Here is a 13,483-nt window from a genome sequence, read left to right on the forward strand (position 1 = left end):
GTTCCTCCAAAATGCTGGACACACGGAAGTCCCTTCTACTGAACCAGTCTCTTGGTCCATTAAGGTCAGCATCGCCTGCTCGGACTGGCAGCAGGTCTCCAGGTCCTGGGCAGAGAAAGATCTTTTCCACCACTTCCTACCTGATCGTTTTACCTGGAGATGCTGGGCCTTGAACCTGGGACTTTCTGATGCTCTGCCCCTGAGCCATGGCTGCTCCAAAGAGACAAAGACTTGGCATATTTCTCTATTGAATTTTGGTTTGCTAGCTTCAGCCCAACTTTCCAGCCTATTATTTTGTGGGAAAATAAACTGAAATATACTCCAGACAAGACAGAAAAGCTGGGGGGTTGGTAATAAGGCTGAGGCAGATGGAGGGCAGATGCAGCTTGAGAGGCTCGGGGCACCTCACCATTCTGGGAGAAGCAGGTGGCACCAGTTGGTGGAGGTGCCTTCCCCCCCCCCCCACCTCCAGCTCTTTCGCCAGCTATGATGATTCTTGCAAAAAGCCCCCCTGGCCACAGTCATGGAAGCCAAAGCAACATCCGTGCCGGGCTATTGCAGCCTGCTCTGCTGGGGGCAGCTCAAGAAGACTTCAGAGTGCAGGACTGGCGTCCAGGGGCACCTCGGAGACCAAAAAGATCCCCCGGGGCTGAGCTTTTGAGAGCTGGCGCCCCCTTCTTTGGGTCTGCAGAGGGAAGCTCTTGACTCTCGAAAGCTGCGACCCTGAAGAGCTTCTTGTTGCTGTTAATTTTGTTTATAGTCCGCCTTTCTCACTGAGACTTAAGGCAGCTTAGCACCGTCAGTCTCAAGGGCATCTCCATAAACAATGCCGTAGGGTACATACATACAAATTTACAAAGACGTGGCATTAGCAAGGGGCCCCTGGACTCCAGGCCTGCTCTTCTGCCACAGGCCAACACGGCTGCCTGCCTGAAGCTGCCCAGAGGCATCCGCTGCAGCAAGACTGGAATCCGTTGCGCCTGCCCAGCTGGTTGGCTTGCCACCGCCCTGGCCCCCAGTTTGCTTCTTGACCCAGACCTGGGTGCTGGTTTTGAAGCCGTTAACGGACCTGCTCAAGCTGTAAGGCTGTGGGTGGGGCTTCCTGCAGGATCAGGCCTTGGCGTGGGCAAGATTGGCAGGGACTCGGGCAGGCCTCTGTAGCTGCCAGCCCGCTGTCGTGAAACGCCCGGGGGGGGGGGGCGGCTGGCACTGCCTTTGTGGGACATCTGGACAAAATGCCAGCCGTCCTTTTCTGGTGTTTTCACAACCCTGCTTCCGTGTTTGTGAGTGATTGATTTCTGCCCGGGGATGCTGTAGAGGCCGGAGAGGCGGCACAGAAGTTAACTGACGGGAGTGCCCAAGACTCGTCGCCCACCAGGCTGCCATCCCAGTTGCCAAGAATTGGCTTCCCTCGGGGTGCCGTGCGTTGGCCCTGTGCCGCCACTTGGCTGGCTGGCAGGAGTCGCCTGCATCCATTTCGCCTGCGAGCCCCACCTGCAGCGTACCTGCGGGCTGGGTGGGTGTGTGTGTGTGTGGTTGAGTGGGCTGTATCTGATGTGTGGTGGGGGAGTCGTTTCCCCAGCCCTCAGCAGGCAAGTCGGAGAAATGCTTCGGCCTTCTTGGGCACCAGGAGTGGGATGTTGCTGGCCCTGGTTCCCGGCCCTTCCTCTGGCCTGCTCCAGCCACCCACAGAGAGCCCAGCCCAGCCCAGCCCAGCCCCCACAGCTTCTGGCTAATGATTAACATGTCCGGACAATGAAGTTCCCTACCGGCTGCTGGGCAGAGGGCCAAGGGCTGGGGGAAGGGGTGGGCTGGCCGAGCCCATTGGTGGCCCGGCCTGAATGCCTGGTGCCCCCTCCTGGCAGGTGCTGGCGCTTTCCTTGGCACGCCTGGTTGCCACGTGGCTCTCACCTGCTCAGCGGGTGTGGACAGTGCAGGACCACCCAAAGTGGGTGTGGGCTGCAAGAGGCAGGCATGTCCCACTGGGGGCCAGGTAAGTGTGTGTGTGTGTGTGTGTGTGTGTGTTGGGGGGGGGGAGAACTCTATCTGGGGAGGGCTTGTAACCTGGTTTTGCTCTGGTGCAAAGAGGACACTAATGCTGGTGGCTGGCCCATTTCTGCCCTCTGCCGCCTGTTCTCCCTATGCCAGGCACTGCCTTGCCTGCTGACACACAGCGGGCACTTCAGGGTCCCTGTTCAGATTGCCCAAGCCCCCCACCCCACCCATTGCGGCCAGCTGCACTGAGTCCCTGCCTGGGTCTTGAAAGCTGAAAGTTGGACAGAAGTTCCTAATGGCCTGGATCCTGACCCCTGCCTCTCTTCAGACCTTGGGAGGCAATGGGAGGAGGGCTGCTAAGCCAGAATTCAGCCCCAGCCCTTGTTTCAGAGCCAGAGGGCAGCCCTGTAGTCTTTGAAGTGACAGCACTGAGTTCTCCTGACCATGGGCAGAGTGCTATTCCTCCCCTATTGGCTGAGCTGATCTTCAGGCAGGCAGACTCAAGGGGGCGGCTCCCTCTTATGCGTGCGTTGGGGTGTGGCAGAGGGGGGGGCGAGGAAGGTGCAGCAGCCGCCCAAGGCAGATGCCAGGCAAATATTGACGTTGGCTTCCCCACCCGGGAAGTGCCCCAGAGAGCTCTTCCTCTCGAAAGGCCTGCCTTGGCAAGGAGACAGCTTTGCCTCGAGGAGCAGCCCCACCCTCTGCCTGGCTTCGAGGGGCTTTGGCTGAGTGGGGGGCACATGGGGCAGGAGCCGTTCCTGTGTGCATCTCTGGGGCAAGGCTCTCTCAGGGCAGAGGCCGGGCAAAGAAGCTGGGCTCAGCCCCAGGGCATCGGGAGTTCCCCTTGAGGCGGCTGGTGCATGATCTGGTTCCTGAGGCTATAATTGGAGACACCCCTGGGGGGCACTGCAGCCACCCTCTGGCCCAGGAATAGCTTGCACGTCCCTGCCAGAAATAGCTCTGGAGCCCGGCTGCCTGGAGAGCCGCCAGAGGGGGGAAACAGGTGGGGAAAGGCAATCCGGCCTGCCTACCAAGAGGGTGGGTGCTGCACCCCACTCAGCAGTGCCCGAGGGTTTCCGTGCGGGGGCGGGGTGGCCTTACCGCCATGGCGCAACTTCATCCTTGTCTCTGCAGGGCGCCTGGGTTCTGTGCCCGGTGTCGGGAGAGGCACATGCTTGCCTGGAGCCTGTGCCACCCCCTCCCACTGCCTTTCTGTCCCTCTGCCCTCCTCGCTAGGGATGCCCTCTGCCCATTTAGGTGCCCTGTCCCTGCCCGGTGTGTGCTGGCATGCTAGGGGTTAACCACGGTCCACTCCCTCGTTCCTGGGCTGGGCTGGGCTGCTGGGCTGGCTCTCTTGCCAGGCGGAGAGCACAGCGCTTGTCTTCCCAGCTGCTCCCCCCTCTGCCTTCCCCTACTTCAGTTCCCAGGTTCCCCCCCCCCCTCTGCCGCCCAAACTCCCCAATCCGGTTGGAGCAGAGGAGTCCTTGCGTCTCTGCTGGCAGGGGAAACTGCTTCCCACCCCCACCCCCACCCCAGCCACCAAGTTGAAGGAAACTTTGATGCAGAGCCTTGGATGCCCGCAGAGGCGAGGCGTGGCATGGTGTGGGGCTGACTCTCCCCTCCCCCTCCCCCTCCCCTGAGTCAGGCCTGGTAGTGCCGGGGAGGGGGCCTTCGGCTGGATGGAGGGTGTGAGCGGGGCACGTGTTCTCCCCCCCCCCTCCCCGCATTGTGGCTGTGTGGAGAGGGGAGGAGTTGGTGGGAGCCTCGGTAGCCACTGCCTTCTGTGAGCTGGGGAGGGCGGGCAGTCGGCGCCTCTCCCTTCCTGTTTTAGCCGGCTGGCTGCCTGGCTGGCTCCTGCTTCTACTCTGCCTGCCGCTGCCATGGTGGCTGGGATGCTGATGCCGCTGGGGCAGCTGCGGGCCATCTATGAATTGCTCTTCCGTGATGGCGTCATGGTGGCACAGAAAGACCGGTGCCCACACAGCTGCCATCCCCAGCTGCCAGGGGTCAGCCACCTGCAAGTCCAGCGGGCCATGGGCTCGCTGCGCTCCCGTGGCCTGGTCCGTGAGACCTTTGCCTGGCGCCACTGCTATTGGTACTTGACGGACGAGGGCATTGCCCATCTGCGCGATTACCTGCGTCTGCCGCCGGAGATAGTGCCCGCCACCCTGCAGCGCGTCCGGCAGCCTGTTGCTCGGGTGAGGCCTGCCTCGCAGCCACCGCGCACACAGACCGTGGCAGGGCCATTCGCGTGCCCCCCCAAGCCTCAGGAGGCCTCGCGGCAAGCGTATCGCCGGAAGGAGGACGTTGCCATCCCTGCTGTGCGGGCGGCATCACGGGAGGCCTCGACTGCTGGTCCTGCAGAAGGTCAGAGACCCTCAATAGGGGGCCTGGGCAGGAGGCTGAGGCTGCTGGGGGCGAGGGAAAGGGGGTGCCCTGGCCTACAGTGGCAAGAGGCAGTGCGAGCGGGGAGAGGCCTGGCTGGCGGGGGGGTGGGGGAGAACGCATGAGAGGTGGCATGGGGCGTGGTGTCACCAGACGTCTCCACATGTGCACACGTTTTTGGCATTGGTGGCTGTGGGTCGAAGCTGAGGTGGTGGTTGCTCCAGGTAAATTGCAGTGCAATACAAGGGCGCATAAGGAGCATGCGTGTGATTTTTGCCAGCAACAATTGGTTGATCCATCCATCCATCCATTCATTCATTCATTCATTCATTCATGATGCCCGCCTGCGGTTGCCAGTACCTACCGTGAGACGAAAGGGAAGCCAGTGGGGAGGGCAGCTGGGCCCCTGGCTGCAGGGAGGCATGAGGTTCTAGTCCTCTGCCACGTGAGATGCCGCTGAACAGCCACTCCGGCTGCCCCTGAGCCCAGTTGTGGGGCAGGCCTCGATCTCGTGGGGGGCTCTCTTGCTGACAGGCGGGCAGCAGCTGCGGTCGCAGGCCTTGTGCTATCCTTAGCCAGAAGCCCTCCCAGTGCCTCGTCTTTCCTTCTGCCAAGGTCAGAGGCAGCCGGGATGTCTCATGGAGGGTGCGCTCGAGGGGAGGACGTCCCCAGGGAAGAGCCCCGGAAGAGGCGTCACAGGGGGCGCGGGAGGAAAGGGGGGCGCTCAAGCGAAGGTACTTAACTGCTGGGGGGGGCGGGGTGGTGGTGCAAACAGCCTGGGCATCTGATGGGAGCCCCCTGCAGGAGCAGCCTGGCTGGCCAGAGTCCTCTTTGCACCTCCGTGGCATTTGGGGGGCTGTGGCGGGAGGGCAGGGCCTTTCTGGAGGCTTTGCTCCCCCCGTTCCTCAGAGGGTTTCCTCCTTTGGGGGCCTCTCGGCATCTCATTTCACAGGAGCTATGACTAGCTGGGGTGAGGAGGGGAGGCTAGTGCCGGGGCTTGGTTCGGCTGTCCGGTTCATTTCCCTCCCTCCCGCCAGGTCCGGATCCTCTTGGCCGGTTGGCACAACTGTTCTGCCTGACATCTGGGCGTATGGCTGGGCATGGGTGGGGCTGTTATGGCTCCGGGCCTCCTTGGCAGCCAGGGATGGGGTTAGCTGTACACCCAGGGGTGCCAGGCCATTCCCTTTTGGAACGGGAGCCTTCAGTGGGCTGGTGGATGCTTGTCTAGGGGGCCACTTTTCACACACACACACACCCCCAACAGAAGCTGTGCATTATACACGGCTTGCACTGGAAGGGGGAATGGTGCCCCCTAGGAGGAGAGGGGCCCATAGTGGCCAGGGGGGTCTGAACGTCTCCTGCTCTTTTGAGTGGGGGGGCTCTTGACTGAACTGAGCACCTGCCGCCTGGGAGGGGGTGGGAAAGCCGGCCATTTCCTGCTGCAAGCAGGCTGCAGTCTGGCGGGGGAAGCCCTGGCAGCTGCTGCTGGTAGATCATGTGGGGCTCCGTTTCCAGCAGGAAAGGAAGTGCGCCTCGCCCCCGGCCTGTATTCCAGGGGGGTGAGTCAGCGCACTTCTTGGCTGTGCCCTGGCCTCACAGCGCCCCCCTCCCCCCCCCGCGCCAGGGAGGAGGGCGGGGGAGGAGGGCTGGATTGCTCTGGGCCGTTTGAGGGCTGGATTGCTCTGGGCCGTTTGAGGGGCCACACCCTTCTCTGCCCTGGCAGCTGTTTTCCTGGAAGGGCTGGGGGGGGGCGCTGTTTCCAGAGAGGGTTCCCTTGCCAGCCACACCTGGTGGGCCTTGGAACCGGATCTTCCCAAAGCCCTGGGGGCCCTCCAACCCCCTCCCCCGATCCTCCTCCTGCCCTCCATCTTTTTCTGGGGTGGGGGCAGCTTTCAAGGGTTGCTGGGGGGGGGTGTCTGTGGGGGTGTTGGGGGAAGCTGCCAGGTGGTCTCGCCTTGAGGCCTTCGGAGGCTAGAGGGGCCGCCGCCCCCCCCCCCTCACGCGTTGCCCAGTCAGATCCCCAGGGGGAGGGCTGGCCCCGGGCATGGCTGGCCCAGGTGGTTGTGTGGCCGGGCTGGGCCTCCACCCCCTTGGCTGCTTCCCTGGGAGTGGCTGTCCTGTGGCCTGGGCCGTCCGCATGCCCATGTGCCCCTGGGGGGAGGAAGCGAAGCCCAGTGCCTGGCACGTCTGTGATGCCACGAGCAGCTGTGGGTGATGGTGTTGGGGGGGGGGTCCTGTTGCTTTCCAGCTGGGCCCTCGCCCCCCGCTCCATAATGGCCATTCCAGGCTGAGGACCTGCTTTGGGGGGCCCAGCCAGAAAGGCCTCTTTCGTCACCTAACGCCCCGACTTCCTTTCCAGGCGCCGGACGAAAGCTCTTTTGCGGGAACGTTGGCTGCTGCAGGTTGGCAGATGGAATGAATTTGGGGCTGCTGGCGCGGGAGGGCGGGGAGAGGGCGGCCTCCCTCGGGGTGTGGCTGTGGGGGAGGGGGCACAGCTCCCCCGGTGCTCTGCTCTGCTCTGCTCTGCATGGGCTTGCCTCGGCTGAGATTCGCGCGCTGGCTGGAAGCAGCAGCCAGAATGGCAGCTCCAGCCTTGGACTGGGAGGATGGTCGCTACTTCATGGAGGACCTCATCCAGCAGGGCCAGGGTAGGCGGGGTGCCCCAGTGATGGGGGGGGGCACGTGTCTGGCTCGCTGGCTGGCCTGCCCGAGAAGGATGGATGGGGCAGGAGCCTGGCTTGGTTGGCCTGGGCTGCTTGGAGTGTTTGGGGGGGGGGGAGCAAGGCGGCTCCCTGGCCCTTGTCAGCAGAGGGCTCCCTGGCACCTGGCTGGGGGCTGTGCGCGCCTCCTCAGGTGTGCCTGCCCGGTGGGGGTGAGAACGGCCCGGCCCCTTGCAGCCAGGGGTGGGCTGTCCTTGTGTCTGGAGCAGCTGGGCCTCTGTTGCAGCGGAACCCAAAAGGGGCCTGGAGGCAGCTTGGAGGCCAGTGGCGTGGGCTGGATCCGAGGAAGCGGGCTGTGGGCCACCGAGCCCCCCCTGCAGTGAAGCTGCCTCCCCTTTGCTGGGCCCAGCAGACGGGTCTCCTCCTGGCACTGGGGCAGGGCTGTGGCTGTGGAGGAGAATTGGGCTGCTTGGAAACTCTGGACTGGGCTCCTGGGTGGGTGGAACAGGAGCACCTGGGAGGCGGGATCTCCCTGGGGCTGCTGAGTTGCCTGGCTGGATCTGGGGGCTGCCTGCACGTGCCATCCACTGCTGGGAGCCGGGGGGGCGGGGCGGATTCCCAAAACTTCCTCTGGATGACTAGTAGTTCCCTCTGGTGGTGATGGGGGGCGGTGTTGGGTTTGGGGCAGGGACTGCATGCCTTACACCCTCACGTGTTGGGGAGGTGGCTGCATCTTGTGCAGGGGTGCTCAGAAGTGGAGGCCCAGGGAGGGGGGCAGGCCCTGCCCTCATCTGACATCTGGGGGGGGGGTCACTGCAGTCCCTTGGTGTGAAGCCAGCCTGGCGGGGGGCTCAGCCTCTTCAGAGGCTCTTCTTCAGGTTCGGGAGGGTGGAGGAGTTGGACAAAGGACAGAGATCAGTTGGCTGAGGGTGTTTAGTTTAGTTTAGTTTATTCGGTGTTTAACCCGCCCTCCCCACAAGTGGGCTCAGGACGGGGTACAACAGTCATAAAATACAATTACGTAGCAGATTCTACAATAGAATTCAGCAACTAAAATTATATATATACAAAAGCCACATCCCTGCCCCCAGCATACAAAGAGGAGACAGACAGACACACGGAATACCGGAGAGCGGTGGGTTGGCGGAGCAGGAGGGAGGATGTGGCTGCCCCATGGGAGTGGGGTAGGGGGCATTCTTGCTTCAGGAGAGCATGAAGGAAGGCCTCCTCTGGACCCAGAGGAGTTGGGTGGGTACCCCTGGGGGGGGCCAGAATCTTGGGGGGGGGGCGCAGTTGGCTCTCCCAAATGAAGCCAGTGTGGTGCCTTCCAGCCTGCTATGGGACCCGTCTTTTAGATGACAGCGTGCCAGATGACCACTACTGGGGCGGGGGCGGGGGGGGGATGCCGTCATGGCTTTGGCCACCCTCATCCGGCCTGCCTGTTCTGGGTGGCCATTTGGGCCCTGCAGGACTGGCCGATCTGCTCCTCTGCGACGGCCCAGAAGGTGGTGCCGGGTGGGGGGGGGGGCTGCTCTGCCAGTTCCATCTTCCCTCCCAGGCTGTTCTAACACTTACACGGAGGGGGGTGGCCTGTAAAGAGCCGGTCCCAGGTCATCAGCAAGCTCCTTCCTTCCTTACGCTGGTCCCAGGGGAGGCCCGTGGGCGCCCCCAGTGGGCCTGGAGTCAGCAGGGGGAGCAGCGGACTGAGGGAGGCTCAGTCCATAGAAGACTTGAGGTGGTGCTGGGAATGGGGGTGGGGCCCGTTCTGGACAGGGCTGCCCACCTGCCCAGTGGAGCAGCTCTTCAGCAGCAGCTGGCCTGTTACGTCCAGCTTTGTGGACAGATACGGCAGGTGTGGCACAAAGTGCCTTGATCTGCTTCTCTTTGGCATCCGCCCCCCCCCCCCCACACCCGGACACACGTGACCCGGCCGTAAGTGTGAAGCCCTTGGACCCCCCCCAGTTAGCCTTCTGCCGTGTATGCACAGAGCGACCTTCCGGGGGCTTAAAAGAGCTGCAGGGCCCTCGCCGAGTACGGCCGTTCCAGCATCACCGGCTCCCTGTGCAGCCTGGGCCGTGCCCGAAGCGCTGGGGTGCACCTGCAGTGCTGGAGGCAGCTTGGGGCTTGGGCTGCTGCTCCCTAGTGAACAGGCCCTGCTTGGAGCCCCCTCCCCGCCTCGGGGGGGGGAGGTTGGCTGCCGGGGGGGGCCCCTGCTCTTGCAGACTTTCTTCCCCTCCCCCCTGCCAAACCCAGTGGTGTTTGCGTGGGAGATAAACTCTCACTTTTCGGGGCCGCATGATTTGTTTTTTGTGATTCTTTTGAAGTCCAGTGTTGCTTTTATTCTGTTGCTTTGTGCAATGTTTTAATTGATCCGAAAGCCACTTTGAGCATCAAAAGTTGAAATTATTTATCTAAATAGGGGAGTGTGCCCCCCCCCCCGCTTCTGCAGCTGCTCCCAGGCTGCCCCTCCCTTGCGGCCCTGGAGATTTTTCCCCTCCTTGGTGCTGCAGGGGGTAACCAGAAGCCAGCCCTTGGGCAGGGCAACTGCTCAGGTGGCCTGACTGCAGCGGGCACCAGCTTGGGAGGAGTGCAGAGCCTGAAACCTTGCGGGGGGGGGGGGAGGCAGTAGTGGGGCAGGACAGTGCAAAGAAACCAGTTCAGTCCCTCTCCTCAATCGCCCAGGCTTCCTGTGATGAAGTGGTCTATGAATGTTATTCCCCTTCTCTGTCTTATCCTCCCGACACCCCTGTGAGGTAGGCTAGGCCAGACCGAGAGTGAGTGAGTGGCCAAAGTCATCCAGTGGGCTCCGTGGCTGGGGAGGGATTTTGCGTGGCCCCCCAAGGACTGGTGCTCTTTGTCCCGGCTGCTGCTGTGCCCTGCAGTCCCTCAGCTTGATCCTGGAGCAGAAGGGAAGGGGGTGGATTGGGCCCATTCATTTTGAGGCAGTTTGGGTTGTGGGAGCTTGCCGGTAACCTTGTGGGGCTTGCTGTGTGTGTGTGGGGGGGGGGGGGTTCTGTCCCCTTTTGATGCTGCTGCTGCTGCTCCTCCACTGAGCTCGGAGGCATTCTCTGAGTTCCTCCCCCGTTACAACCTTACAACACTCCTGTGAGGGAGGGAGGCTAGGCTGAGTGGTGACTGGCCTGCTGCGTTGCGTGGCCGAGATGACAATTCGCGCAGGAAAACCAACCGGGACTCGTGGCCCTCGCCCGCAGATCAGTGGAAGAGGCTCTGTGTACTCCCTGGCGCGCCATTCCTCCTCCCAGTGAGGACCCAGAGCCACTTCCGGGGCACTTCCCCCCCCCCTCAGTTTTCTCGTGGCCGCTCCGTAAGGCAGGCTCAGCCGCGTGCGCGTCAGTGGCCCAGAGGCACCCAGCAAGTTTCCATGGCAGGGTGGGAATTCGAATCCGGCTCTCCCAGCTCCTAGGCCAGCTTCCAAACCACTACATCACAAGTGATGCTGTGCAAGGGGGGCAAACGCAAAGCACCACGGAAGAATCCGAAAAGAGCATCCCAGCCGTGCTGAACATTGAACGGGAGATCTGGGGAAAGATCTTGGGAGCGTTTGCAAGAGATGGACTTGACAAGCTGGTTGAGAAGTTGTGGCAGTGGACTTCCAGCCCCCCCCCCCCCAACTGAATTCTGTCCTTGAAGTCCAGTCATAATGGACTTGCCCCCAAAGACTTTGTATGCACCCCTCTCCAGATAAGCTCTTTTGGGACACAGACTTCAGCCGCCTTCAGGCTTGGCCCTGGTTTGGTAACAAAGCCATGGCGGGTCTTTTTTAATGCAACACTGACCGCCCCGTAATTGTCCACTTTCTGGGTTCAAAGCACATTTATATGCCATGTGGGTGGGGAAGCGGCGCAGCTTTGTAGCTCCTGCCCATTTCGGCACCATTTTCCCTTGCTTTGACACCCACCCCACCCCCACCCGTCTTCCACCTGCCACTGGAGGGCTTTTTAAAAAATGCGATTGACTTAGGGCTCTAGTATGGCAAGGCTCTCTCGCCTAGTTCCTCTGACTCCCCCCCCCACCCTTGTGTCACCAGGAAATGCAGCAGCCCAGTCTCGGCACTGCTGCCCCCTTGGAGCAGAAGGGAAAGGGGGGGGTCCTGAATCCCAGGGCGCTCCTAACTCTCTTCATCCTTCCAGGGGGCAAGCGGGGTCATCCTTCCAGGGGGCAAGCGGGGCTTCTAACTTCTGCTGGGACTGCTGGCAGCAAATGAGAGCGCCCAGAAGGCCGTTCCTGGCATGCAAGTGCAGGCAGCAGCCCGGAGCCCATTGAAGGCTGCCCAGCGGCCGGGGGTGGGGTGGGGGGCCTCCGCGGGCCTCTCCCCTTCTCTCTGCCACAAAAGGGGCCAGAGACTGGTTTTGAGGGGAGGGGGGCCCAGAGGCCTTGGCAGCGAGATGCCGAGGATGCTCAAGGGCATGGAAAAGCCCTCCTGTGTTGCCCGGGCATGGCAGCTACGGGGGGGGGGAGAGGCAGGCAGGCAGCCCCCCCCAGTAAAGGAGCGGCGCGGCCCCGCGGGCGCAGGTGAGGGCCTCCCGCCCGCCCCGCTCCTGGGCCTGCGAGTGGGGGTCCCGCGGGGCGCGGCAGGCCCCTCCTGCTCCTCCTCCTCCCGGGTCATGTTCTAACTCGGGCGCCTGACGAGGCCGCTGCCCGGCCGGCCGCGCTATTTATAGGCGGGCTGCTGCGCCCCGCTCGCAGCGGCGGGCCCGGCGGGCGGGGGCGTTGCTGCGGCGCGGCGCTGCCCACCCGACCCTCACTCGGCGGCTGCCGTCGGGGCTGTTGCTGCTGCTGCGCGCGGTGCGGGCCGCCCGTCCGCCGCCATGAAGATCGTGCCGGGTAGGCGAGCGGCGGTGGAGGGGGGGGGGCTCCGAGGAGCCTGGGCGGGGGTCGGCAGGGACCCGCCGGGGAGCGCGGGGCAGCCTCGGGCCTCCTCCCGCCCGGCCCGGGACAAGCGCTGCCCGAGGTGGGGCGCAGGGCCGGGCTCCTTGGCAGTGCCCGGAGGCGGCGGGGGGGGGGGGTAACCTTGGGGCGGCCTCGGCAGGGTCGGCGCTGGGCGTTGAGGCGCCGGGCCGGGGTGGGCCGGCCGCGCGAGGGCTCCGCAGTGCGGGCGGGGAGCCGAGGGGGGCGGGCCTGCCTGCGGCTGGCCCGGGAGAAGGAGGAGGATCCTGGGCCGGCGGCTCGGGAGGGGCCGTAGGGCGCTGCGCTCCGGCAGGGACTGGCGGCGGAGCAGCTGCTCGCCGCGGAGCCTCTGCCCTGCCCTACCCTGCCCGCCGCCATGGAGCCCGGGGGCGGCGGCCTGTTCCCCTCGCTGGTGGTGGCCGGCCACGCGCTCACGCTGGCCCTCGTCTGGTTCCGGCGCCGCGCGGAGGGGAGCCCCGTCGGGGGCGGCGAGGGTGAGCGGAGCGGCGGCGCTGGGGCCCGGCGGGCGGGCGGGCGGGCCGAGGGGCGGGGCTGCCGGGGCCCTCCCCCGCCCACCAGGGGCACGTGGGCTGCTGCCGCTTAACCCGCGGGGGCCCGGGCGGGGGAGGGGGCGGCCGGCTGGGGAAGGGGCGCTCGGGCCTGTCCGCGGCTCAGCGGGGGCGGCCCTCCTGTGGGAGCCGCTTTCTGCGGGCGCCCGAGTCTGGGCCACGGCCTCTTCCGTGGCCGGGGGCCGGAGCCGCCCCTGGGCTCAGCCCGAGGCCCGCCTCGAGCGGCGGCCTCTTCTGCCCTGACCGCGGCCCCGCCGGTCGGGCCTCCCTGCGCCCCGTTGGGCGCCCGGAAGATGCTTGGGCAGGCTCGGCCCCGGGGCCGTCGAGGCCGGGCAGAGCAAGCCCGGCTGTGGCTGGGGAGGCCCTTTCCGCTCCGCGGCCCCCCGAGCCCTTGGCGGAGACGCGCCCTGGGCAGCCCCGCCTGCCAAGCAGATGCGCTGCCGCTTGGCCGCGCCCCTCCCCAGGCTGGAGAAAGGCTCCGCTCGGGAGGCTGCCCTGGCCGGGTTAGTCTGTAGTAGCACCTTTAAGACTAGCCCGCTTTACTGTAGCACAAGCTTTCGAGAAGCACAGATGCATCTGACGAAGAGAGCTGTGATTCTCGAAAGCTTATGCTACGGTAAAGCGGGTTCTCTTAAAGGTGCTCCTGGACTCTTTTCTACCTGGCTGGAGCAGCGCTGAGCCCTTCTCGGGCAGTGCTGCTACACGGTTTGCCTGGCTTGTGGGGCCTCCTTCATGGCAGCCTGTGCTGGGGACTGACTCAGCACGCCCAGTGGAGGGCTGGCACCTCTGCCCGCTGCGGCCCCCATTCCCGCCGCCACATTTGGAGAGCTCTTATTACGGGGCCTCAACGGGGCCTGCTGTTTTCTCAGAATTTCTGCTGCCTGTTCCTGGCATCTGTGCCAGCTCATCTGGTGCTGGGGCCACCCCCTGGTTGCCATGGCAGCAGCTGGGTTTCCCCCGGACAAC

The 13,483-nt window shown here is 64.2% G+C and overlaps 1 protein-coding gene across 10 annotated transcripts in view; it reads left to right on the top strand.

The window, feature by feature from the left end:
• The window catches only part of PLEC (plectin), a 91,495-nt gene that overhangs the window by 32,608 nt on the left and 45,404 nt on the right, over positions 1-13,483 (top strand). For 2 of the 10 annotated variants that reach the window (XM_054985199.1, XM_054985200.1), the window contains exon 1: positions 3,876-4,362. The exons of 3 other annotated variants lie outside the window; for them this stretch is intronic. In XM_054985199.1, coding sequence (XP_054841174.1) covers positions 3,876-4,362 — 487 coding nt within the window. Of the gene's footprint in view, positions 1-3,875; positions 4,363-6,966; positions 7,029-11,762; positions 11,886-12,309; positions 12,443-13,483 lie in introns of those variants that run through there. 5 more of the 10 variants (XM_054985204.1, XM_054985208.1, XM_054985211.1 and 2 more) reach the window with 4 other exon arrangements.

Source organism: Eublepharis macularius, chromosome 7 (assembly GCF_028583425.1).
Source record: "Eublepharis macularius isolate TG4126 chromosome 7, MPM_Emac_v1.0, whole genome shotgun sequence".
Taxonomy (NCBI): Eukaryota; Metazoa; Chordata; class Lepidosauria; order Squamata; family Eublepharidae; genus Eublepharis; species Eublepharis macularius.